The sequence below is a fragment of the Corapipo altera genome, unplaced genomic scaffold, assembly GCF_003945725.1.
Source record: "Corapipo altera isolate COAL_440 unplaced genomic scaffold, ASM394572v1 56, whole genome shotgun sequence".
In the NCBI taxonomy this organism is placed as follows: Eukaryota; Metazoa; Chordata; class Aves; order Passeriformes; family Pipridae; genus Corapipo; species Corapipo altera.
In genome coordinates this window covers 2,847,315-2,872,599 of record NW_020884896.1, presented here as the reverse complement: position 1 = coordinate 2,872,599, position 25,285 = coordinate 2,847,315, and the positions used below count along the sequence as shown (strand labels likewise).

At 35.0% G+C, this 25,285-nt stretch overlaps 1 protein-coding gene across 5 annotated transcripts in view; it reads right to left on the bottom strand.

Annotated features, from left to right (window-relative positions):
- Positions 1-25,285, bottom strand: part of MYOF (myoferlin) — a 66,724-nt gene that overhangs the window by 30,590 nt on the left and 10,849 nt on the right. For 3 of the 5 annotated variants that reach the window (XM_027648104.1, XM_027648106.1, XM_027648109.1), the window contains exons 4-22: positions 21,972-22,080; positions 20,645-20,729; positions 18,371-18,531; positions 17,725-17,853; positions 16,188-16,250; positions 16,028-16,078; positions 14,402-14,432; positions 13,843-13,958; positions 12,546-12,672; positions 11,204-11,307; positions 10,215-10,283; positions 10,055-10,098; positions 9,573-9,655; positions 7,459-7,497; positions 4,845-4,969; positions 4,267-4,383; positions 3,705-3,882; positions 2,809-2,933; positions 2,188-2,294 (exon numbers count right to left, since the gene is read on the bottom strand). In XM_027648104.1, coding sequence (XP_027503905.1) covers positions 2,188-2,294; positions 2,809-2,933; positions 3,705-3,882; positions 4,267-4,383; positions 4,845-4,969; positions 7,459-7,497; positions 9,573-9,655; positions 10,055-10,098; positions 10,215-10,283; positions 11,204-11,307; positions 12,546-12,672; positions 13,843-13,958; positions 14,402-14,432; positions 16,028-16,078; positions 16,188-16,250; positions 17,725-17,853; positions 18,371-18,531; positions 20,645-20,729; positions 21,972-22,080 — 1,863 coding nt within the window. The remainder of the gene's footprint in view (positions 1-2,187; positions 2,295-2,808; positions 2,934-3,704; positions 3,883-4,266; positions 4,384-4,844; positions 4,970-7,458; positions 7,498-9,572; positions 9,656-10,054; positions 10,099-10,214; positions 10,284-11,203; positions 11,308-12,545; positions 12,673-13,842; positions 13,959-14,401; positions 14,433-16,027; positions 16,079-16,187; positions 16,251-17,724; positions 17,854-18,370; positions 18,532-20,644; positions 20,730-21,971; positions 22,081-25,285) is intronic. The other 2 variants (XM_027648105.1, XM_027648108.1) reach the window with 1 other exon arrangement.

Genomic DNA, 25,285 nt, shown 5'->3' with positions numbered 1-25,285 from the left:
GAAGAGTGCTATAGCATTTATTTCTGCAGAGATTTCCACCTGACAAAGTGTTTACAGCAAGGGAAATATACAAACACCAAGGTAGAACAGCTTGATGTGTATACTTTAATGTAATTGCTGCTAACCAAACCAAGCAAAATCCATTTCCCTGTATATTCACATTAAAAAAATTATTGTCTCAGAATGTACATCTCAAAAACGAAATCAGTGCCTTCAGACCAACATTAGGTTTTTTTCCTTCAATGGAAATTGGAAATTCTCAGAAACTCAATATACAAATACAGCCCTTGTCTATGACTAGACTTATCTAACCCTCAGGCATGAAAACATCAAAGAACTCTAAAAAAATCCATGACATAGAACTTCTGAGTCACTAGAGGGCAGAGTAACTACTCAAAGGAACCAAGAAATCATAGAACCATAGAATATCCTGAGCTGGAAGGGACCCACAAGGATCATTGGGTCTGCGCTCTGCACAGGACAACCCCAAAAAATCACACCATGAGTCTGAGAGCATCACAGTAAAAACAAGGAGAAATTAGCTTTTTTGAGTTGGAGGAGGTTTGAGGAAAAGGCAGCTTTTCAAAGACCGATGACTGTATTCCTTTAACAGAGTTCACCAGGAGGTCTTTAGTATGATCCTTTAGAAAAAGTGTAAAAATTTTCGAAGACACTGTCTAGTTTGAAAAGACTGACTCTTCCTTGACCTACTTTTAATGACATGCTATGCACTTCTAAGGGTTTTGATTCTGTAAAACCTTGATACTGACTATGGTGCCTTCCACTGCACGTAGTTCTACTAATTTGAATGCAAGTGCTATCTGCCCTGAGTGCAAGTACTTAGACATAAATCAAATGTACCTGATCAGAAATTCCAGAAAGTAACCTCATTTTAGGTTTAAGTAGTGCACTGAAAACTCTCTCAAACTCCTAACTCATTTAAACTTTAGCACAAGAAGAAAAAAATCTTCTATGAATTCAACACAAGGAATTATGTCTTTGACAGAGGTTTTATGAGCTGAAAAAACCCATTGTATCCCATGAACAACAGGAAGATCATCTGGGAGATATATCTAGGTGCTAATGCTCCATAACTGTTGAGTGATATTTTATAAAATAATGGACTGAATTAATAACAGTGTAGAGATGTGCCAGGTTGATGAGTGACCTGAAGTTCCCACACTCACTAGATGGCTCCATGTGACAACAGTTTGCCCTTCACATTTTGCTTTCCTAAAGTATTTCAGTTCTTACTGCTGTCTTCCAGATCACAGCAGGTATTCTATGAAGTTACTAGTTTATATTTAGACATAAGCTTTCTATCATATAATTTTTTGCTAGTATATACAGACATAAGCTTTCTATCATATAATTCTTTGCTATTATATACTGACCTCCACTGTTTGCTTTTTCCTCTGTTCAATTTTATATTGGCTCTACAACTTGATGAATTTGTTCTTTCATTCATGTTCCATGTTATTTACTCTTATGAACAATAACTGTTCTGTCATTTTTTCCTTTCCTTTTCCTGTGCTGTTTCATCATCCACTTGTTTACTCTCCCCATCTCAATATCTCATTCTGTTAATGTCTCTTTCTCATACAATTCCTTCCTCTTTATTTAGAAGATATTCTCTTTCAAGACCCTAAATGCTGGCTCTTATTGCCTTCTCTGAACAATTCCATACATACAAACATATTGACTAAAGACTTAGTAAAAAATACAATCTCTGTGGCACTTAGTCTTCCACAGTTTTTGACTTTTTGTTCTGGGTTTACCAGTAAATCATAGAATTTCTTCCCTCTTCAGTTTCAGATACAACATTAAAACATGGGTAAACCAAAGGCACATGAGGAATTTTAAAGAAGGCAAAATGGTAGAAAGACAGCAGAGAGACCTAATTTCCCATTTTTAGATTTTTTTCAAGAGATACTGTTTTATCACTGTTAGTAATAAAACTATCCTGAGATAAAGGGGAATTACAAAACTAGATGGATTACTTCACTGGCAATATTCATGATGTTTTACTACTTTCAGAGACTTTTGGAATTCCAGTTCTTAGGTCAGTTCATAGGGATAGTCAGTTTTATAGTCCTTAGAATTTGTTTTCTGACTTAGTAAAGGCAATAGCAAAGATTCTGAGCAGGCCCAGAATGATAACATAAGAGATAAAAAGGGTACTTTTACCTTATATCTTCTGTAAGTTCATCAATCAGCTTCAACCACATCTCAGCTAATTGGTTTTCAGAAATTTTAGCCTGCATTCCTGATTTTAAGGTGGCTAGGTTGGATTGCTGAGGAATTTAAAAGAAAAGGATTTGCACTTATAACCTTTCATTGTGGTTTATGGTCAATAGGACTTTTAAGACTTTGATCTTATTTATTTCTCTGTGTAAAGACCAAATCAAAAAAAAGACTTAGATGTTCAAACTTGATTCATATTTAACAGAACTAACCTGATGTTCTTCCTCACTGTAACAACATATGATATTGCACCTAGCTTATAAAACAAATAACAGTTCCACAGACTTAACATGCCACTAACACCGAGAACTCTTCCTTCCCCTGGGAATTCCCCGCAGATTCAATCAGGAGTGTACTGAGCCTTGCCAAAATGCAGACCTATGATTAACAGTGCCATTTGTTACACTGAGCTATGTTTAATTTTGAATCAGAAAAAAGGAGGTAAAGCGTCAGAAAACTGCTCCATAATTTGCTCAAAATGTCACTTTTTGATTATATGTCTAAATGAAAAAAAAAGTAAACATGAAAAGCATAGCAGCAAAAGAAAGATTTTAAGTGTCTTACCAGTCTTTCAGCCATGTTTAGGAGTACATTCACGGCGTCTAATCTATGACTTATGTCCTCCCAAAAAGAAGTCAGTGTTACAACTGGCTTTGTGTTTCCCCATGGCAAGTAGTAATAATAATTACCTGGTGTGAAACATTTGCATGTTACATTTGGAATTTATGGCAGGAGTATAATATTGTACATTGTTGCTATATTTATTTCATTTATGTACTACAAATCATTAAGAACATGCAAGCTAGTCCAAATTCATCAAAGGATTTGTTTTATTTTCAAGCCACTGTAGTGTTTGTTGAATGGCAAAATTTTACTTCAAATTGTTTCAAAATCCAACAGATTTTTTAAAAAATAAATTATCTGTTAATATGAAATAAAATATTCAAATAATTATTTTCCAGATTAAGTCTGATTACTTCTTTTAATACAAATGGAAGAAATACTCCCCTTGGCAGTTAATTAAAAAAAAATTATAGCAAAATATATTTTCCTGTGATCTAGCTAGGCTGAGTATTTTTCTTGGTTGCAAGATGCATGGCTTAAAAACAAGTTATTATTTTATTCTAAATCAGAATATTCAAAGGGTGTTTTCCCTATTTAACCCCTAGATAGCTGTAAAATAACGTGATTTTTTTCCTTGCAAATTTTCCTGTGCACATCTAGGACACGGTCAAAAGATTTCACTGAATTCTGTCAAAATCTCATTAATAACCCCAGCAGGCTTTGCAGCATGTATTCCATAAATGCAACTTCATCTCAAAAGCTGTGAAAAGCCACACGCTCTGTCATATTTTCAGTAAGTGTGCAGTGCAGTCAGGGTTGACATTCCAAAGCTATAAAATAGCATCTCAAAACCAGAATTTTAGAGTCTTTCATCCCCATACTGGCAGCATCCTTACCATCAAAAACAGCACTACTGTACTGAGTTGTTGATGCCAAAGGTTTACAGGTGGTATCAAACTTATTGCCGTAGTTACCAATGCTAACTTCAAACTGAATAGGCTCTCCAGTGTCTTGCAGCATGGTAGCAGAATGAAACACAGCAGCCAAGCAGAACTTCCGTCTGCGCTGGTATTTCTACAAGAACAATCTTTTTACTTGTATTTCAATATTTGTAAAACAGGATCCATGATTATAGAAAAGAATAGCAATAATTTCTTAATGGAAATAATAACTTTAATATTTTTACTACTTTCTGAGAAGAAACCAAAACATATAACGTGTACAATAAATTACTGTATTTGATACTATAAAATGTTTCAAATTAACAGTTCTTGCTATGAGGGTATGACATTTTTTTAGCCACCACTCCTCAGTCACCAATAACCACGAGTAAACACCTCTTCGAATTCAGAGATTCAAATCTAGTTTTAATGTTTGTGAGTTAGATGATTCTCCAAAGACAACCAGCCAAGGTACCTCTCCATTATCAACAGTGACAAGGATAAAACAAGTATTTACCTCAACAACCAGCAAGTCATCATTAGGAATCATCTCTAACTTTTTATTAACAGGCTTGCTTTCAGGTACTGTAGACAGTTCGACCAGAATTCTCCCTCTATAAGCAACTCCTTCTCCCTGTAACATAAACACACATCAAATCCAACTTTATATATTTGTCCTACAGAAGCATACACTTTCTTTAGCTGTACATGATTCTGGTTTTACTGAAGTGTTCTCAGAACTCCTGCAGAGGCATAAATGTACGTATGTGAACAAGTGAAATTAAGCACTTGGCTTTAATTAACGCTAGAAGTTAAAAGCAAGGAAATAAGAAATATAAATGCATGCAGTTAGTGAAAATCATCAAAAACACTGCTGTTCTATCAGAAACACCTTTAAAATGAAGACAGATAGGAATGGTAAATATTATTATACTTCCTTATTAATCTTAAATATAATATATTATTCAAAAAGAAACACCAAAAGGAGTGTAATGTGAAACAAAAAAAAAGACAAGACATTAAAATTAATTAATTTATTGATTAGAAACAACTGGGTTTAATTCTTTTATTAAAACAATTAACAAGGAAACTGACCTTTCCAAAGTTTAATTCATCATATGGGTCTGGGAATCCAGTGTATTCTCTGGGACTTCCATAAAAGTTTAGGTAACAAGGCCCAAATGTTGGTAAAAAGCCAACTTCAGTGTCTCCAGTGTTTACTAACAGAAAACATCGCAATTATATCTTTGTTAATTACCACTGTATTATTAATTACTGAGCCAGAAAGGCAACTAACATTACTATCAAATCCACTGGAATGAAGGTTAGATATTAGTTAGGTATTAGTATTAGTAATGTAAGAACGCCTTATTCTCTGGATATACCATATGAATGTAAAGTAATTTTACTATACTTGTTCCTAACTTCCTTCCTCATTGTGCAATACTTATACTAAATAACATTTCACACAGTAACCCCCCCCCAGAATAAACAGAATTTCTGTCCCACCGCAAATATATGGTTTTCCTTTATGTCAAAGGGTAATACATTTACGCTAACAGAAAAATAATATTTGCGATCATTTAAATGCACAAGCCAATGATCAAGCTAAACAGTCACAAAAAAGATGCACACCGTAGCAGAAAACCCCCTACTGTTAACAGAGCTAATCCTACTGTTCTAATTTTTAAAATCATTTTCTGTGCTTATCCTTTAGTGTAAAACAGACTACTGCAAAATTTAATCATAATGCTACAACGCATTGTTTCTCACCAACTCCCTTTTCAGTAGGCTAAAATCCATACAAGACTGAAAGTCCACAAATTCAAGTTAATTCTCAGGCAATTCCAATGACAATAAACTGATTAAAATGAATAAACCAACTAAAATGAATAAAATCATTTCATGACTAATAGCTTAAAATTTCCCAGTGTTTTAATCTAGCTAAAACCATATACTAATAAGTACTTAGAAATTTTTGTCAGTTTTAATGGCTAAGCTAGGAAACTGCACACCACAGCTATTTTTTATTTATAATATCCAAAAACTTGAAAAAGCATTTTCATTGCTAATGCTTACTGTCATAAAATTGTATTTTTAACAATGTTCTGGTTTTTAGTAGAAAAATATATATAGGGAAGCCTCAGTTGCATTACTGCTGTTATCTTTTGGGCTTGCATTTATGCCTTGCAAATTTATTAGATTAATGATATTCTAAAAAGCTCCTTTTAGAGCTAATTAAAATCTATACTCTAGGGAGTTAATTGTTCTTTCAGTAACAATCAAACACATGCCAAGGCTATTGATTGATAAATTGAATGAGTGATGTAAAGATAATTACAACAAGGTAAGCAACACATGCAGAAAAACATTGCATAGTTTTGAGTGAACAGAAAAGATTCTGTACTCTTTTCCTTCTTGTATCCTAGCTTTTGCCTTTGAACAAATGATCCTGGTACAAAAAAAAAAAAAAAAAAGACATGAGAACAGGTTCTGAACCTTGCAACTGATATCACTTGGAGTGATCTGCAGCACAAAGAAGGAGGTATTTATTTATCACAGAAAAGAAGGCTGAGATAAGAAAGTGACAGTGAAGGGTTATGCCTTGTATGACTATGCTACTGCTGAGTAGCACAAACAGATAGTAAAAATGAATGTGATGTCTTGATGTAATTTCCAGTCAACACAAAGTCACATAAAATCTACACAATACAAAATAATGACTTGCAGTTCCCTAGTTTGCATTGGGATACTTCCATATCCTTATATTTGAATCAGAAACAAAACAAAATTTGAATGAAAAAGAACTGTTGGAACAATGTTCAGTGTTTTAAAAATTCTAATGCTGAACTGCTCACATCAGATCTCAGTCTCACTAGATTTGAGGTACAGATATGTATTAATATATTCACTACTTACTGATGCTAATAAACTAAACAAAATATAATTTTTAAAACAAACAAACAAAAAACCCCTCCCAAACCTGGAATCAAAAGAATTATTTTCTAATTTTTTTAACATTTAATATTCAATTGTTTACTTTCAGAAGGTTGATTATCATGTATTACAGAAAATGACTCCAAGAAATTACTTGTCTTTAACCTAACATTATTTTATTAAGAAAGACAGTAAATGAAGTATTGTGCAGATGAATGAATGCTACCTTTCAATTGCAATCCACTCATATTTATTCCTCACTATATAAATATTTATCACAAAGTCTTTTAAAACTGGATGTCAACCTACACAGTTATGGAAAAACACATCTCTCCAGGTAGTAACAGAATCAGATTTTATTTTTCAGACTTTATTTATATAGCTTGTTAAGCATCAGCAAAACAGCCACTAATTATTTTAGGCAGTTACTTACTTCTGCAAGGCTCTGCAGCTGTAAAAATAGATGTGATCTCATAGCTAAGTTAAAAATTGCAAGCCATTGTTAGACTAAGCACTTTATAATCGAAGCAACTACATGCTCATCTCTAACTCACAGCTTGAAGCACCAGCCAAACAGAAACATTTTCAAACCAATTCCAGTGCCAAAACTGTTTTCTAGGGTTAGTTATTTTTTATACTCTTTAATCATAATGGTGAAATATTTTAGAAAAGTAATTATTAAAAAATATTTTTAAGATTATGGATTATCTTAAGCAATACTACTCAGTTTGGGCACTGGAAAGAAAAATCAATAACAGATGAAGATATAAACCTTCATATGATGAAGTCCCTGTTCCTGAAGATGAAAATTCTATATTATGAAAAGAGAAGTAATTATATGACAAGTGACAACAGTATTGTAAAAACACACACATCACAAAGCAATCCCCTTCTAAAATAAAGCTGAAGGCCTGAGAAAAAATAAAGTTTATGTGGGTTGGAAGTTTTCTTCCTGAGTAATATATGAAATTATTACTCTTCCTGTACAAATTTCAAAGGAAAAAAAAAGCATGTAGCTGACAAAATATATTGCTTATATATATATATATATACATATTCTGTTTCAGCTTTGTACAGTCCTCCACACAAAATACAAATTTATTTTTAAAACTATTTTTAAAGTCTTAAGAACATTTAAGAATCTCACTACATTTCAGAGCCCCTTAGAGTATCTGTATTTACTGAGGACCATAGACTAGTTCAGTTCCACAATTCTTCAGAAGCCAGAACAGGCTTCTTCACTGAAGAGAAGATTTTACATAGAAATGTCTATTCCAATGTCAGTACCTCAGCAGAGAGAGAAACCAAGTAAGATTTCCTCAGTTACTAAGTGCCTGGGTTTGAAGTATAAATGTGCTGTGACTCAGCTGCAGTTCAAGTTATGCACTTATACAGGGAGTATAAGTGATCTCTCCAGAGCTGAATTTCCCCCTAAAGCCTAAACCACTGCCTTTTTCTTTTGCTTCTGATTGCACATGGGATATATGAAAAGAATGTTTGCACGAGCTCTTCCTTCAACAGTCATTGTAAGAGAATTACATTAGAAGTTTGAAGTTATATGACTGAAAATACAGTTCCATCCAATTCTTGCCTCAAGTCGCTATAGGACTGGAGCCACCATGTTTTTGCCATTTTGTTTTTAAGCGCCTGATATAGCCACCAAGTTAAGGAAAAACTGGTCTGTCTCAGATAAGTACATACATAGATTTTATAAACACAACAGAAAAAATTAGTAATTTAGACTTTTACTGTGGCAATGGCAGAAATGGTTTTGAGCCAGTGTCCTTTATACTAGTGTAGATAATCAGATAAATCAGATATCTTGTTATAAAAAGATGAGGTGATTGAAAATATAGATCACAAAGAAATAATCAATAATCACAAGATTATATTAAAACATAAATGTAACAGGACTTTTTTTTATATTATCCAAAATCATGGCAAAAAAGTATTTCTTATAATATCATAAAGAAGAGTTTTATTACAAAGTTATTTTCCGATGGGAACAACATGTTAGGCACTTCATATCCTGCCTATCTTGTTGTTTTCTTCTAGTTAATCAGTTTTGTTTTTTAGTTTTTCTGAAATTACATATCCAGCCATCTATATGGATTGAAGTACATAAATTAATTGCCTGCAATCATGCATTGCAATAAAATCTTCATTCATTGAAGCTAATAAAATAAGACTTACTAAGTAGGAATATGAAGCACTCATGCAATGAGATGCAGTGCTCATTTCTAGTAAGCTACTGATCAAAGACTGATCCAAGTTCCCCCAGCATCTGAAAGCAGCCTAATAGTACCCAGTAAATGAGTATGTGGTTCTAGATAGTTCCTTTAGGCTAATTACTCAGGAAAATTCCACAGCTTTTACATTCTCTTCCCAAAGAAAGAACAGATACTCTTACAAGGTGGTAATGGAAGTCTTGTTTACCAAAGAATCAGTGATTCTGAAGCACTGACTCCAGGCTGCCTTGAAATTAAAATTCTTCTTAAACATGTAAGTAAACTTGCATATCTTACTCATGATAGATTGTGATATCACATAGTTTTCTGAATTTGGCAAAGTACTCACAAATTTAATTAGTTCACTAACTTTCATATATATGTGTGTGTGTGTGTGTGCATACAGAACAGAACGCTGAATTTTGAATTAGTTACTGCTATTTCAATGATGATGTGGTTTAGACATTAAAATTTTAATATTTGAAAAGTCCCACATCATGTTTTCGAGGGGCTTTGTTTTAAAAACTCCAGAAACAGATAATCTTGTTGCCACAGAATTGGGGAACTACAGAAAAATACACTTTCTTAGAACACTAATCTTTGCTATTCTCTGTAACACAAGAGAAGATAGTAAGCTAGACACTGCTCAACCAATTACCTCCAACCTCTCCTCCAGAAGCAGCAATTTTTGAGAGGCTTAAATATGTTGTTCCCACTACATCATTTTTTGTAAGACGATCCCTACAGAAAGAAAAAAAGAAAGACTTTATTCAAATATAATATTGGTCATCATACACAGAAGCAAGCTACTAGTACACACATTTTGCATCACCTAGAACGCTTTAATATTACTAAGATGGTAATGACTAGTTACAAAAGTGGGTTGTACCAAGAAGAAATCACCTGACTTTTATACCGTCACTTAAAAAGTGACAGTTCTCAGTGCTCACTGCACAAAATTAACAATAATCCACATTACACTAATCAGTCTCTTGTAAAGAAACCATAAAGATATTTAAACACTTGCTTAGATACTCTCATAGACCGTAAAAATACTAAAAATACCTGACAACAACAGAACCAGACTTTTCTTCACTTAATTTATTTTGTTTAGTACTTTGATTAAAAGTCATAACTTACCAGTCAATAACTGAAAGTTTTATTCTCTCACACATTGAAGGAAACTGAAAAAAAAAAATTAAAGTAAAATAACTCATTATTTATTTCACCTCTGTAATGTTAATGCCCAGAGTTCCAGAAGGATGGGTGTTTTCTACAGAAACAAGGGGAAAAAACTGACCTTGATTTGAAGAGAAATAATTTGATTCCACTCTGGATTGGCATTTTTCTCAATTATATTTGTGCAAACCTGCCAAAAATGAAATCAACTAAACAGCACATCAAAGATTAAACAGACAAAACAGCATATACTAGCTATGACTTAGGATACATCATAATCTATTTGGAAAAAATAGGTAGTAGTTAATGATGAATCCTGAATGGTTTATGCTGCAGTGAGCCATTAGTTTTCCATTGATAACTACTGCTAAAGCGATCTGCATATGCAACATTAATGACTATTAGAGGGAAAAGGAAATTGAAACTGTGTTTAAATATGAGATTGGAGTTACCCTACCTTTTATTTTCACTTGCTACAATTAAATGAAATTATTAAAGCCTGTTATTTCCACAAGCCACAATTTAATGTGCTTTCACAGTAGTACTGAACTCTTAACACAGCAGAGAAATGAAATGGAAGAATGACTTGATTCCAATTTTCTTTATGCAGATTTTAGAGTAGATGAAGAATATGGGAGAGGCTATATTATTTGCTAGTCATATCTTTTAAAGATCCTCTACATTACTGGGTGTGGCAACCTGATTACATGACATATTAAAGAAATGACAAAAAAGATAGGCTACCAACGAATATAAGTTGTACAGTTGTGCTCCAGATCAAATTTGGCATTCTAAGGAACACATTAGCAATAAAACATACAAACGCTGTTAACCTGTCCAGAAAGATCTGCATCATGAGTTACAAAAAGCCATCAGGAACAGCCAGAAGGCAAGCAATCTGGCATGCATTGCTTCTAGCATTTACTCATACATTCCTTTTATTAGTCATCAGCTCTACACCCTTTCTACTGTACCTTGCTGTTTTTCCTCACTTTACAAAGTGAACTTTGTTTTTCATTGGTTTTTTATTTCTATAATTTCAGTAAACCTAAAAATTCATATTAGCATACTATGATTAGAATACAAAGATTCAGATATTTACTAAATTACCTTTTTCCCAGCAAAAGAAACTTCTACAAATGGATCCACCAGGTTTTTCTTGTCTGCTTCTCCTCCAAATATTTCCTTGACAGTCTGTGCAAAAGCATCATCCACTGGAGAAGTGTCAAAGATTAAATTAAGGTGGTTGGTTGCTGCTGCTGCTGCTTATTATTATTATTGTCAGTCTAAATAATAAGTTGCCCATACCAATCCCACCAAAATTAACCACCTTACAGGCCTAGGAAGGATAAAGTCTAACCTCTTAAACAAAATTCTGAAGCATATTGCTGGTAAAAATGGTGAATTTTTGCTTAGGAGCATTTTTAAAAATATAGATTTTTCAAACATCACAAGAAATGATGATGTGCTCCTGAATTTAAAGGCATCATTGTATTTGAAAACCATTATGCATGTATCTGTAGACATTGCCATTTGTTGTCACAGATATACGTGAGAAAATAAGCTTATAAGGCACAAAAAGCCACCTACATTCTATGCAAAAACACATATGGCATATAATGAGAGAAACAGCCTTTGTCTCAGCCAGGCAGGGTTGACACAAGTAAAATCTCACTAAAACAACTAAGATCAAGCTGCTTACAAACTTCCCTGCCCTCCAAGGCTATTATTTAAGCTTATGGTACTCAGAGCCCACAAACTGCCTGCTGCTTTCTGAGACGCAGCCAGTTCCTAGATCCTTGTTTCCCGTGGCCACTCAGGAGCAGGGTGCTGGCACTGCACAAGGCCCTGGCCACAGCAGCAGGGGCTGACTGACTGGGGCAGCCCTGTGGCCTTTGCCCGGCTGAACACAGCTGCAGCTACGAGCTGAAATAATGGACTGCTGGCAAGAGGAAGCTGCAGAAGGCCATCTGCAGTACTACTTACCTCCTGGGATCTAAATGACATTGGAAAAGAGGGCTGCAGGGAACCACCTGCCTAATAACCTCTCAAAAGTTGGCAGAGATTGGGATCCAATGGGAATTAGACACATGCACCATACACGTCAGGAGAGGTGCACAGAACCTTATCTGCATATTGAGTGTTGTTACTTACATGTAACCTCTACGACTGGAGAGGGCTAGTGAAGATGACCCTTCCCCACTACCACTCAGCAACAGATGAACATTACCAATCTAACGGGTAACACATTAAATTAACCATCACAAGAATTAAGTAGACTTACTAAGCAGTAAAAAAGGACTGGAGCCATCACAGAATGACTGACTCAATTAAAAATGAAAAAACCTCAAAATGTTTTATGTTCAAAGAACGTTTCTGAATAGCTAACACAAATAAATGTTTCTAATGATAAATAAAAACACCAATGGACAAGTTGGGAGAAGCTACATACTCTGGGGAATGTCCTCAGCTCTGTAGATTTTGAGAAGGAAAGTGACCCATCGAAGTGCAATGCCAGCAGGTAATAACAGATTGCTCTCCACATCATCGCTTTCATTATCTCTCTCTCTTTTTTCAACCTGTTGGGAGATACAGTGGTACACAATAAAGACAGAATAATGTACAGAATTAAGGTGATCAGTTATACTGGTGCCCGCAACATTCTTCAACAGAAGACTGTTGTCAGTTTTTTATGAAGAAGGTCTGTATCAAATTATCAAGCCACAAAAAATTCATTCTAGCTAAACTATTTTACTTACACTTTTAGCTCTAAAGTACTCAATTGCAGGAGCCCATTATAATCATACTTTTAAAATCATCATCATCAGATGATGATGATTTTGGCCCAGGTATAATGTCAATTCATGCAAATTTCATACTCATCTTAAGATAAGGCATCTTACTGCAATTAGAAAGGCTTACAAATCTGATATATATTTACCGCTTCCTCATTTATAAATAAACACACCACAAATAACTAGACATATCCTTGTGATTTCAAGAATAATGAGAACAGCAGAGAGGAAGAGTTAATATGCAACAAGAAGGAAATCTTCCATGGTTCTGAGGACCATATTATATTTAACTAGGTAGTACCAGTATGCAAAAATATCAGGCAGGAAGAACAGTAGAACTTAAACTACAGACAATAGCCAAGTAAGAAAAACATTACAAGAAAACAGGGCCTGTTTTTACCTTGACAGAAGAGCAGACAGCTAAAGAGTGGATTGTTAAAACTACCTACTGCTTTCATATGCATCAAATTACTTGTGCCTGGCTTGTAATTATTGATAGGTCTGATTTTCACCTGGAAAAATTTGGAGCTTTCTGGTACTCAGGTTTCTCTGTGGGCTTGCCTACGTTATGTAGTAGTGGAGACATTCCTGACTTAGTCCTGGAACTGGTATCAATATGTTACTCGGCCTAATTAGCTCTGCTAAGGAGAACTACATATTAGCTTGCATGCAAGAACAGTCTAACACATCTCTACTTCAGTATACGAAGGAGTATCTACATATAGTAGAGTAATACACCCAGAGCTGGTCCAGAGGTCGCTTAATTGGGCAGAATAACAAAATAAGCTTTGAGTTAGCCACTTAGTGCTGCATAACCTGGAAACCACTTGTAAATCTTGTCTTTTAAATACTGCTCACAGAGCAAATTATACAGTATTAAAAAAAATGTTAGGGGGGCACAAATAAATATCTGTGGAGTGGAAAGGGGAAGAAAGACATTTAAATGAAACTTACTGGTGGCTCATCTCCAGTTCCCAGGACAAACATGCTGACTTTCATATAGCCTTTGGGTCCTGAATTTGTATCTTCAGGATCGTTTAGCAAAAGCCATTTTCTCATGACTGCATGGCCTGAAATAAAACAAAACATCACCACTAGCCCCCAGTAACATCTATTACAAAATGTCAGACGTCACATAAACCGTCAACTATTCCAAAAGTATAACCTAAATTATCTTATTTATTTTAAAAATTTATTCTGTCCTAGACATGTCTCAACAGTGCCATTCAAAACAAGAAATCTAGTGTTAAAATGCTGTGGCATACTAATTCAGGGACATAATTATCAAATATTTTTGCATTATTTTTCAAATTTTAGATCTTTGATACAAAAAGGGGCTTCTACTTTATCTTGAAATCACTGAAAGAGATATATATTGTTGGATTTTTTAAAGTTAATATTTAAAGCAGCAAACAAATAACTTAAATAACTTCTTTTACTTTAGAAATTTAATGAAATGTTTCAACCTCTAGTTTCAAGCTAGGAAAAAAGTTCTGGAGTAACTGTTACTTACCAGGCTCATCATAAACATAGCCAATGTCAATCTGAAATAAAGATTAAAGGTATTATCTTTGAAGAAATACCAAAACAAAAAAGTGGTTGGGAAACTCCCCTCACGTTTTTTATGAGTACTATTACACTGTTCTCTTGTCACAAACAAAAGACAGTTTACATACCATATTATAGGGAGGAGAAAATGTCTTACCCTGACAAATGAGGGATTATGAATGGATAGAACAGCCAAGAAGACAATGCAAGAAAATATGTATTAGAACTAACATTTGTAGTTACTTTATTCTTTCCTCAGATCCCCAGCTTTTTCATTTACCAGAGACAGAAGGTGGGGCTAGCTTACTGCTTCTTGAATTCCCTGTGTTCAGCCATTATTTTATGTTCAGACAGGCTTTTCAGAACACTTTTGTTTCCCTGCTTATTTCCTGCTCAACATCTCATCCTTCAGTTCCAGAAGTGAATCTTGTTTTTTTAATGAATAATTTCCTTTTTTGTTTTATTAAGAATATGACCATTTTTTTCCCCCCACTGTCTCAAATCTGGACAAGATTGCACATATGCCATGATTGTTATTCATTGTTATCAGATTTCAAACATGTTCAGGAAGGTAAGTATGTTTGCTCATGGCAATTGGGGCTAGTATTCCTTTCAGGTAAAGTCTGAAAGGGTGTTTTTCTAGACAGAATTACCCTTGCGGTTTTCTCTTGGAATGTGTGCCTGCAGGAGCACAAAGTAGCTGAATGACGTGCTGTCACCTGCTTAGTGAATGATCAATCCTCCACAATAGCAGAGCAATATATCACTGACTGAGTCACTAGAAATTACATAGACAATAAGCAGTGAGAAGCAAAAAGCTTTGTGGTAGAAAGCATTTCATTTAGAAAAGAGCACTCTTCCACATTTGCATATTTTTGTAAAAGCTGGTCCAGAGACCTACTGAATTTATGCAGTACCAAAGAAGCAAACAGAAAATACAGCCAACATTGATACTGTAAATGCTATAATAAGGGATCCCAGTAGCCTTTACAATTGCTATGAGAATTCTTTGTCTATATTGCTTTAGGAATATCTTCAACAGGTAGATGTCTACCTCCCAATATTGATGTAACAATTACAAATAAAGACAATCTCACTAATATCATCACAAATTGCTTTAACTAAGAGACTTTTCCACCATCTCTTTTACTTAACTTCTGACCGAAGGAACACCTTTACACATAATTTGAGAATGTGTATCTTTATGCCACCATACATACCACTATTCTGCCTATTATAACTCCCTTTTAACATTATCTCTTCAAACCGTATGTCATACCAAATAATCACCTCATCTCCTGAGGGGAAAAAAATTACCTTTTGGTAAATATTTTTTTCTCTTGGATGTAAATTAGAGAACTCGGTATATAAACCTCACAAATTTCATTAATAATAATCTTTTACTCAAATAAGAAAACTGCTTACTAGTGCTTTGAGCAAATGGTCTCTGGTATGAAAAGCAAGACATCATCAAGTAATTCTTTGGCCCCATGCTAAGGAAGTATAAATTTAAACATTTAAAACTAGTACTTAAAAAATTTCTCCCATTTTATTTCATTTAGTCAAGATATGGAAGTTACTTTATACCCACCTTAAATTCACCCATTAGACAGTCTGCTCGTAAAGAGTAAGAATCATACACCTAAAAAGACAGAGGAGCATGAAACAGGAATGTTCCTAAACATGGTGAAATGTCCAGCCAATGCCATATGCATCAAGCAGCCTTCTAAATACGTGGTGTTTTTTCTTACCCGAATACTAACTGTTTCATCAAGCAACTCTAAAGGAGTCATGTGGACATTGTAGAAGAATATCTGTCAGGGTAAAAACAAACAAAAAAACCTGTCTCAGAATGACAAACACATAACTAGCTGAACATAAAATGCAAACCCATTATTTTAAGAGGCACATGAAGCATGCCTAATGCAGTACTTTTACCCTGCCTCTTTGCTGGACATATTATATGATAATGTAGTGCAGAATAAAAAACTAAATTTAGTAAACAGACTCAGTACAAAACAGACAAGTCATTCACAACTTCCATTTGAATGAATGCAGTAAACATAACTATGCTGCAAACTTTTAGCACAACCCTTGCTCCTTGCTCTGCACTTCACATTTTTCTCAGGGGAACAACTTCAGGAACTATAATGGTTGTTCATTTTCCAGGGCATTAAATCCTGGTCTAGCCACCTCTGTTGTAGTTGTCAAAAAGGTCTTGTTTAGGGCTAGCGATGACAGTGATTGTAATGATCTGAAATTTTGAAATTCAAGGCCATAAGAGTAAATCTGAGAGTTTGACTGCATGAAGATGAATATACTCTTTATTAGCTTATTTGTTTTCATAATAGCATATGCCTCCATCAGTTTGGTATTTGATCCCAGCTACACTCCAGTCAGTATTTTATCCAACAAAATGGAAGGGTATGTAAACATGGTCCATCCTATTCCAGTTTTAGTCTAGTTTGGATACTGAGACATCCTAGGAATTGTTTCAAAATAAGTTGCAACTGAATTTTTGCCCTCCCTGTTTACTCCACAGCTTCATAAATCTTGACTGCTACCTAGAGCTTAGTTTCAAAGTTTTATAACTTCCTTGGTTTTGCCTGCATGTGTTAAACATGCTTGCCATGCAGTTCCAAAATCTTCTGAATTTTCCACAAATGTCCAGATAATGAGAGTTATCCTCAGCATCCTCTCTATTAAGCTTAAGTTTGGCAACATTACTCTTCCAGCTATGGGATCATCCTTGTGTCCCTTATGTAGTTTTGAGTTCTCTCCTCTATTTCAGTGTGTTTGGTGTACAGCCCCTCTGGACAAAGAAATCTACCTGTGCTTTTACAAATCATGGGTAGCAAGGCAATGACATTTCCAGATTCTGTGGCAGTCCTGTTGATCCAAAGCATTACACTGAGCACTTGTCTGCACTCACCATAGAGGTCTATGATTTCTAATTAATTCTTCTGTGATTTTTATGACCAGCACACAACTATTCAAAGTGATTCTGTCACATGGCCAACTGCACCAACGAATGTGTTCTATGTGTCTCAGCTGAACTTCAAGTTCCTTCTAGACAGTTTTATCTGCTAAGACTGTTGGTGACAGAGATGTGTTTAGTGATGTGATTACATAAAGAAAGGGATTCGAAATGGCAAAATGAGTATTAGCAATAATTACACATAAAAATTAGCAAATTCTTAATAATTGTTTACAATGAAAGTGGTATTAACTACTTTTCTACAATTGATAGCATCAACATTTCAGCTAGAGTGTTCTTACACCACTCACTTCATCAAAATACGGGTTATTTCCTCTTTTGATTCTTGTCCGATGTGTCTGACCACAAACATGAACTTTGACTACTGGTTTTATGTTATTTCCAGGCAACTGGCGACCTTCAATGACTCTAACACGAATCTGAAAAAAAAACCAAACCAACAAATATTTATATTAATTAATTCTCCATATTATCTGTCATCCTGGTGACAAGCATTTCTTATTATACCATCAGAAAACTTAGCCAGTACCTGAAGTAGCTGGCAGTTAGGACCAGACAGACTTTTCAGACTTAATTATGATAGCAAGTATAGTTATACTTGAATTTTACAAGACAAGTTTGGGTTAATTATTTCAGTAGGTTTTTTTAACTTTACATAACCACTTATTTTTAAAGCTGCTGTTGTAGTTTGAAATTTATACAATAACTACACAATGAATAAGGTTCAATGAGGTTTCAGTCAGAACTGTACAAAATCAGACATCTCAGTAACAGGCACATTTGAAGAATACTTTTGAAATACTGCCTTTCAAAGGAAGGGGCTAATTGTCTCTACAGTGCACTAGATTTGCAGAAGCTGACACTAAATTATGCTCAGGCTATGTGAAAGGAGCTTGGCAGAAAAAGGGAACATGCAATATTTAATAAATCTTATACCTGGAAATCTTGTGGTTTGTTAGAAAGGATTCTCCGTGTTTTCTTTCCTTTGGTGATGCGTTTAGCCAGCTGGGCTTCCTTTGTGCCACTTGGAACTGCTGGTGTGATACCACCAACTGGGCCATCCAATATATCCTCATAATCTCCATCATCTTCTCCATCTCATACAGAAAAAAACCAGTGCAATAAATAAACAAATAGCAGAGCTGGATGTTAAAGTTACAGGAGTAAGAGTCCAACAGCCAAGAGTTCCACTAAAATTGTATTATTATCTCATGTCAACAATTTTTTTTGCCAACTCCATGCTTCCAACTCCTTTTGAAAGCTGCTTAAGAACAAATTCATATCATAACCAAACTACCTCTAGATCTGTCTCTCTTCAGCATGCAGTGTGCCTAATACAATTCCTATACACTTTTTTGAATCAACAGACTGAAGCAAAACACAGTTCAGCTATAACCATCACCTATTTCACAATACACCAGAAGGGGTTAATTTTATTCCAGCTGAAGCTGTTTTCCATCTGCAAGACTAGGCTATAGCACAGTGCTGGTTTTTAGTTCAGAATCATGAAGACATTCAGGGTCTGCCATCTAAAATAAAACTCTGAATCCTTCTACACAACATTTAAGTGTGGAAAAGTTTCTTAGTAAGCCTCTTTGACAGTTCTGAAATCAGCATACCTGCGAAAGACAGTTCTACAAGCACATGACACTACAAAACTGAATCATACAGTGAGATTCCAGTATTGCAAAACAGAATCCATAAATATCTAGACCACAAAAGTGGGCACTCCCTCGTGTTTCCAGCTTCTTCTCTTAACTGAAAAACAGTGACTATGGCAAAATCTAGAGTTTGTCTCTGATGGTTAGCATTAATAGATTGCATTTAACTTTATGAATTATAGGGTGATGATCACTTTGCATGAGGAAGTCTTCAGTGATCCTTGTAAGAGATGTATAAAATCAGAGAGACTGACATACCATGTATTTTATAACCAGAAGACCCCAACTATTTCTCTAACATCTCTCAAAATCCATTTGCCTGAATGGATCCATGCAACTGACTGATTACATACTTTAACTTTAACTTAGCACTTAATTTTTAATTCCTAAAACTGAGCTGTAGCAATCTCAGCTGGGAAAGTGATTTCATTTCATGGAAAATAGGTATTTACAACAGTTAACTAAGCTGTTTGATAATTCACACTGAAATAATTTTCATGTAGTTGCTGAATGCTAGTTAAAAAACTGCCATTTTTTATTTTAGCTGTATCTTATAGTTCAAGTACATTTAAAAGAGCAATCAAAATAATTTCATATCTCAATTTTGCATTTTTAGTCTTCAAGTCCACATTTCTATAAAATTATTTTGAAGTGTGGTAATTTAACACACAGTTTTTGTGTTTCCATTATCTATCCTTCCACTCCAAGAATACCAGTGAACTCAATGGAATCAAAATTTCCCTCCAGAAGACTCCTGATTTTAATTTTTTCTTTCTTATCAGCAAATAATGGTCAAACTGTTTTCTTCTCTTCAAATACATATTTATTGCATTTACTTCCTTCTGCACAAACACAGACTCGATATTAGGCTAATTATTTGCGAGTCAACTGTAAAAACCTGTTGTTACTTCACACAGTCTAGGAAACCAGAGGATCTCAAAAACACTCTCAGAAGAAGCCTGGTTAATACAACATACAGACAGATCAACGAATATTCCCTGCTGATCACAGTATTTCATTGGCTAATCAAATATCAAGCCTAATATATGATAAAACAGTGTCTTCCAAAAATTAATTATTCTGTAGGGGGAAAAAGGTTCAACGATTTAAGAAAATCTTTTCACAAAGCTCCTGAGAGGGAAAGTAATAGATGTGACTCCCCTGGTTTTTGGTCAGCCCTAGCATTAGAGCAGGGCTATGCCTAGCATTAGAGCAGATAATTGCTGTTTCCTTGAGCATTCGAGAACTTTTCTTTCCTAAACAAAAGCCATTTTCAAAGCTTTTAAGCAACATCATTCTTTTGTAACCTGATTCCACTGGAGAAAATTATGCTAAAATCCATTATATGTTAGTAAATGCCAACTTTCTTCTTAGCTGTAGTTCTGAATCATCCTTAATTTCTTTAAAATCACTACCTGGCAGTCTTGACATGCTTGTTTCTGGTGAACATTTTCTTCTGACGAACAATGCTATTGAATCACTTTCTTGCCTTATCTTAAACAGCTACATGAGCTTTTAACAATACTGTTCTGAGAAAAGATGGAAATACCTTCCTGAGTATTGGTCCCTCCTGGATCATTTGGATTTACGGGTCCAGCTGGTGGCTCATATCCTACTACCAAATCAATTGTTGCCTATAGAGAAACACACAGTATTGACAACAGCTGATTTAAAGCAGCCAGTTGTTCTAACACTGTACACGAACAGTTAACTACTCATTGTCACAGCACATTTTTTATAAAGTTTCAGCTACTAGTAAATTGATAAACTGTTATTAGGCTATATATACATACAAACAATAAAGATTACACAATTTGGAGTTAATTGAATAGATTTTAAAATAATATCTAACAAATGGAATCACTTTATTTATATTTAGAAAAATCTGTCACAATACAAGCATGTAAGATGTTCTACAAATGTTAATTTATGTGGTTCCACAATATTCACAGCAGACAAGGTGACATCCTAAATTTGCTCACAGAAAAACAGAGGCATGGAGAAATAACACTTTCTGATCAGCAACTTAACAAGTCTGAAGCGTAAGTAAAATTTTCTATCTGGCATTTGTAATTGCTTGTTCATAGTTCCATCCTGGAACAAAAACACTATGTCATTTTCCATTCTAATTATAGAATTGTCTTTTTTGTGCTTGAATGCAGCTTCGGATTTTTGAACAAACCATTATTAGTTGTTGTTGCCAGAGTAACATGAGGAGCCAGCAAAAAAAGCCCAACCCTGTGACCAACTAATCATAATATTAAACTGCAGCTGATGAGAAATTGAAATTACCCTTGGAGACTCTTCTTATTTAAGTGTACTACAATGCAACATGAAGTGCCTTAACAGCTAGACTACACAAACGCAGTAAGGCCCCAGGTTTAGAAACTACTTAGTAGCTAAGTCAATAACCAGTTAAATTTAAACATGTGCTAAACTAAGTTAAACAAGTTCTTGTGTAATTTTCTGAACTGAGCTGGCAGTGAACATGTACATGATCATGTGCTTTCCAGAATCAGTGCTATGATACATGTGGCTATTAGAAAGAACACAGAAAAAAAAAAGTGCATATGGGAACTCCATCTGGTACTTGGAGAATGCACTTTTTCAACATCAGGCTGATTTCCATGCACACTCTGTGCCCAAAATATTTATAACACATATATAAAAATACATAATGTATACACAGAACGCAATTTTATAGCTTAAAGGATATTAAACTGACTCAGATGGTGCAGACATAATTATATTTTGCTATAAATTTCATCTGTCTGGAGCTTTTGCTACACATTTCTAAGCATTAAATTGATAGTAACCCTGTTGCTGGAGCATTTTGATTAAGAATACAGTAAAATAAGTAATTGTAAGTCACTCACTCCAATTTCTTGTCCCCTTTCATTTAGTAGAGGTATGAGTTTGAAGGGAGAAGACCTGCTTTGATTACCTACAAGATCTTTAAGTGCGATGGATGCACTGCCAATTAATCTGAAATGAAATAAAAATCATTACAATGCAAGTATACACCAAACAGAGGTTCCCCTTTTTCTTTTACTAGTGTCTGTTAGTCAACCAAGTAACTCTAGCCAGGACTTGAAAACTCAAAGCACAACAAAAGATCCTTGCAAATGTCATGTTATGACTGCGTACCGCTAATTTGTACTTCCTTGTTTCAACCACTGAATTCTCATCGGCAAACTAAAAGATATAATCCCTCCTTTCCCTGTGTAGCTTTGCAAACTCCCAGGTAAGAAGTAATGGATAAAACTTAGGTATGATAGCTACTGTATTACATAGAAAGAGACACAAAACCAGATACATACACACGTCTCTGTAATGAAAACAATGAAAGAGAACAAATGCAACCAATGTGCTTACTAGAGAATTCACAAAGGTGATCTTCTTGCCCATCTACATTTTGGAATAGGCTCATCTTCTTGCTTCTAAAGCCTCAGAATGCTTCAATATGGTTCTAGAGAGGCCTACCAAAGGAAGCTGCTCAAAGGATCTGACGTGTTAGACTCTCCTGAGCTACTTCTGCCTGCTTTGGGACTGCATCTGTCACACCCATCGTCTCATGAAAAGGTGTAAACACCATGTACTTTTAATCCAAGAGATTTCTTTTAGGCAGAGTTTCTCACAGTGTGGCACTGGTCTTATGATACCATTCCCATAGTATGTAGTAACAGTTTACTCCTATACTGAAGTGGATTATTGGAATAACTGAGATTTTTATCAGTGAAGAAAACCCAAGATAATCTTGTAAGTATTAAAACAACATGTTTTATAAACAAAATACCAGATTTGCTGCCAAAACAGAAAAAAGATCTGTACGCAGAGAACCTAACTGAGGTCCCTTGAGAATACAGTGCCGTTTTATGGAGAAGCTTAGAATACAAGGGTATTTTTTGACATAGAGCAAGAGCATTATTACAGCTACTCTTGGGTGCTATGCTACGAGAAAATAAATTCTTTTTTTGACAAAGTAGATTAATTTCCTGCAAATATATCTTCCTGGTATTATACATTACAACTCCTGTTTAATGTATGAAAAATAACTACACTTGCTGTCTGAATGACCTGTTAGAATTATTTTGGTGCTGTCACCTCCTCAGTCAACTCTGCTTTCCCAGTTCATCTCAGTTCTCCAAAACTAGTTGTCTTCTTTATAGTTTTGATTCACTACTCAAGTCTTTCACTTCTGCTCCCCAAACTGCCAGAGCACAGTAATATTCCAGCTATCCCTCACATACTCATCACACAGAGGGGATGGTCTAGATGTGAAAAGCAGATTTAAGGTCAGGCCATGCTGCAGAGGAAATTCGTGAAATTCATGAAATTCTCTTCTAATCTTTAAGATGACCATGACTGAAGCTCTGATGCCATTTCTAACACCTATCTCTCTTCCCTTTATTGAGTAGACACTTGGATCCAGTATTGTAGTCTTGATCCAGTGTCCTTTAAAAAACTACAGAAGTACACCTAGTTATTTCAGTAAGCATTAGATGAACCATAGGTACATTTTTAGTTTTTACAAATTGTTGGACAGAGATGGAAATTAGCTGAAACGCTGTCTCCATGTGTTTCTCAGCTTTAGGGAGGTTAAAAAGTAATTTCTCTTGTTACGTAATAAAATTGCATTCGATCCACAAGACAAATCTAGATTTGGAACATCACATAAACATCCTGTGGTGCATGTAACATCTACCCAGCCCAGGAAACAACATGGTCTTGCTAGCAGAAAAAGGCTGTATTTTTCCCCCTGTCACTTCAAAATTCAAAAAATCACTGTTATAAAGAAGTCAAGTAAATCTGACATTACACACCAAAGAGAACATCTCCCTTTATATACTTTTCTATGTTAAGAGCAGGTGTCATGCAGACAGCCATTGATACTATCCAGCAGTCAAAGAAAAGTAGAAAAGGTTCATTCCACAAAGATTGCAAATCCTAGAAGAGAGAAACATACTGGGTAGCTCAATGCATCTTCTTCTTTAAAACATAGCCTTCTAACATGTTAATAGCTTTGAAAGCAATTATAATATAAGCAAATGGCAAACTATTCCTACAGTTGGAACAAATGCTTACATTTCCTTTACGCAGCTGGATACTGAAAGAAACCCACTTCACTCTTTTTCCTTCAATAGAAAACTAATCAGTATCAATTCCAAATAGTCTTATTTTCCTTAAATCCTTCAACCATGACTATGGCTTCCATTTAAGAATAACAAATAGAAATTTACATATTTTGAGGTGTCTAGAAGGGAAAAACCCAACAAGACTAGCCAAAAGCAGTTAGGTCAAATGGGATTCTGGAGAAAGACAAAGAAAATATTCTCCTATGCACATTTGTAGAAAAATTATGTAGACTCGACATTTTCATTTGATATGAGCTGGAGTGACATACATTAGCTTCAAAAACATCAGCAATTCAGAAGCCACTCAAAGTTATCTCATATCAAGATAACAGTTTCAGCAACCACACCCTCCTATCTGGTGACATTAACTCAAGAATAGCTGTTCAAAGTAGAGTTTTTGGAATTTTTCACTGTAAATTTCCATTTCTACATCCTTATCTGTCCTGTGCCAATGACAACTGCACAGATTTGAATGCATAGTAACCATTTTTAAAATACTGATCACCTTCAGAAAACTGAAGAGGGAATCAGTTATACACACTACTTGCTGGCAACCAGTTGCTTCTATAGTCCTTTGTTTCCTCTCCTTTAGCAGGTTGGGCAACAACAGTCTCCAGTCTTTTTCCACTCTAGCAAGACTGAGAAATTTAATAGTCAGTCTATATCCTATCTTAATCTACTTCTAAGCTTTATACAAATTCTAAGCTTTGGGTAGTATTCCACCTTCCCCAAAGTCATCCCGTTCACTGGATTTGGGATATTTCACTCCACTCTTAGCAGAACCACAGAAATGATGAGGTTGGAAGGAACCACCCAAGATCACCTAGTCCAGTGCTTCTGCTCAAGCACAGTCAGCTAGAACAGGTACCCAGGACCATGACCAGTCTGGTTTTGATCATACAGTTACTCAGCAACTGAAGTAATACTTTCAAAAGTAACAAGGAATGTCTCAAAGACATCGATAAGTCTCAGCTTTGTCACTTGTCTACAGGCCTCGAAGAAATCCTTTTTTCTGACATGTGTCTCTCAGGTCTCTAATCTTTGGGCTGTCAGCT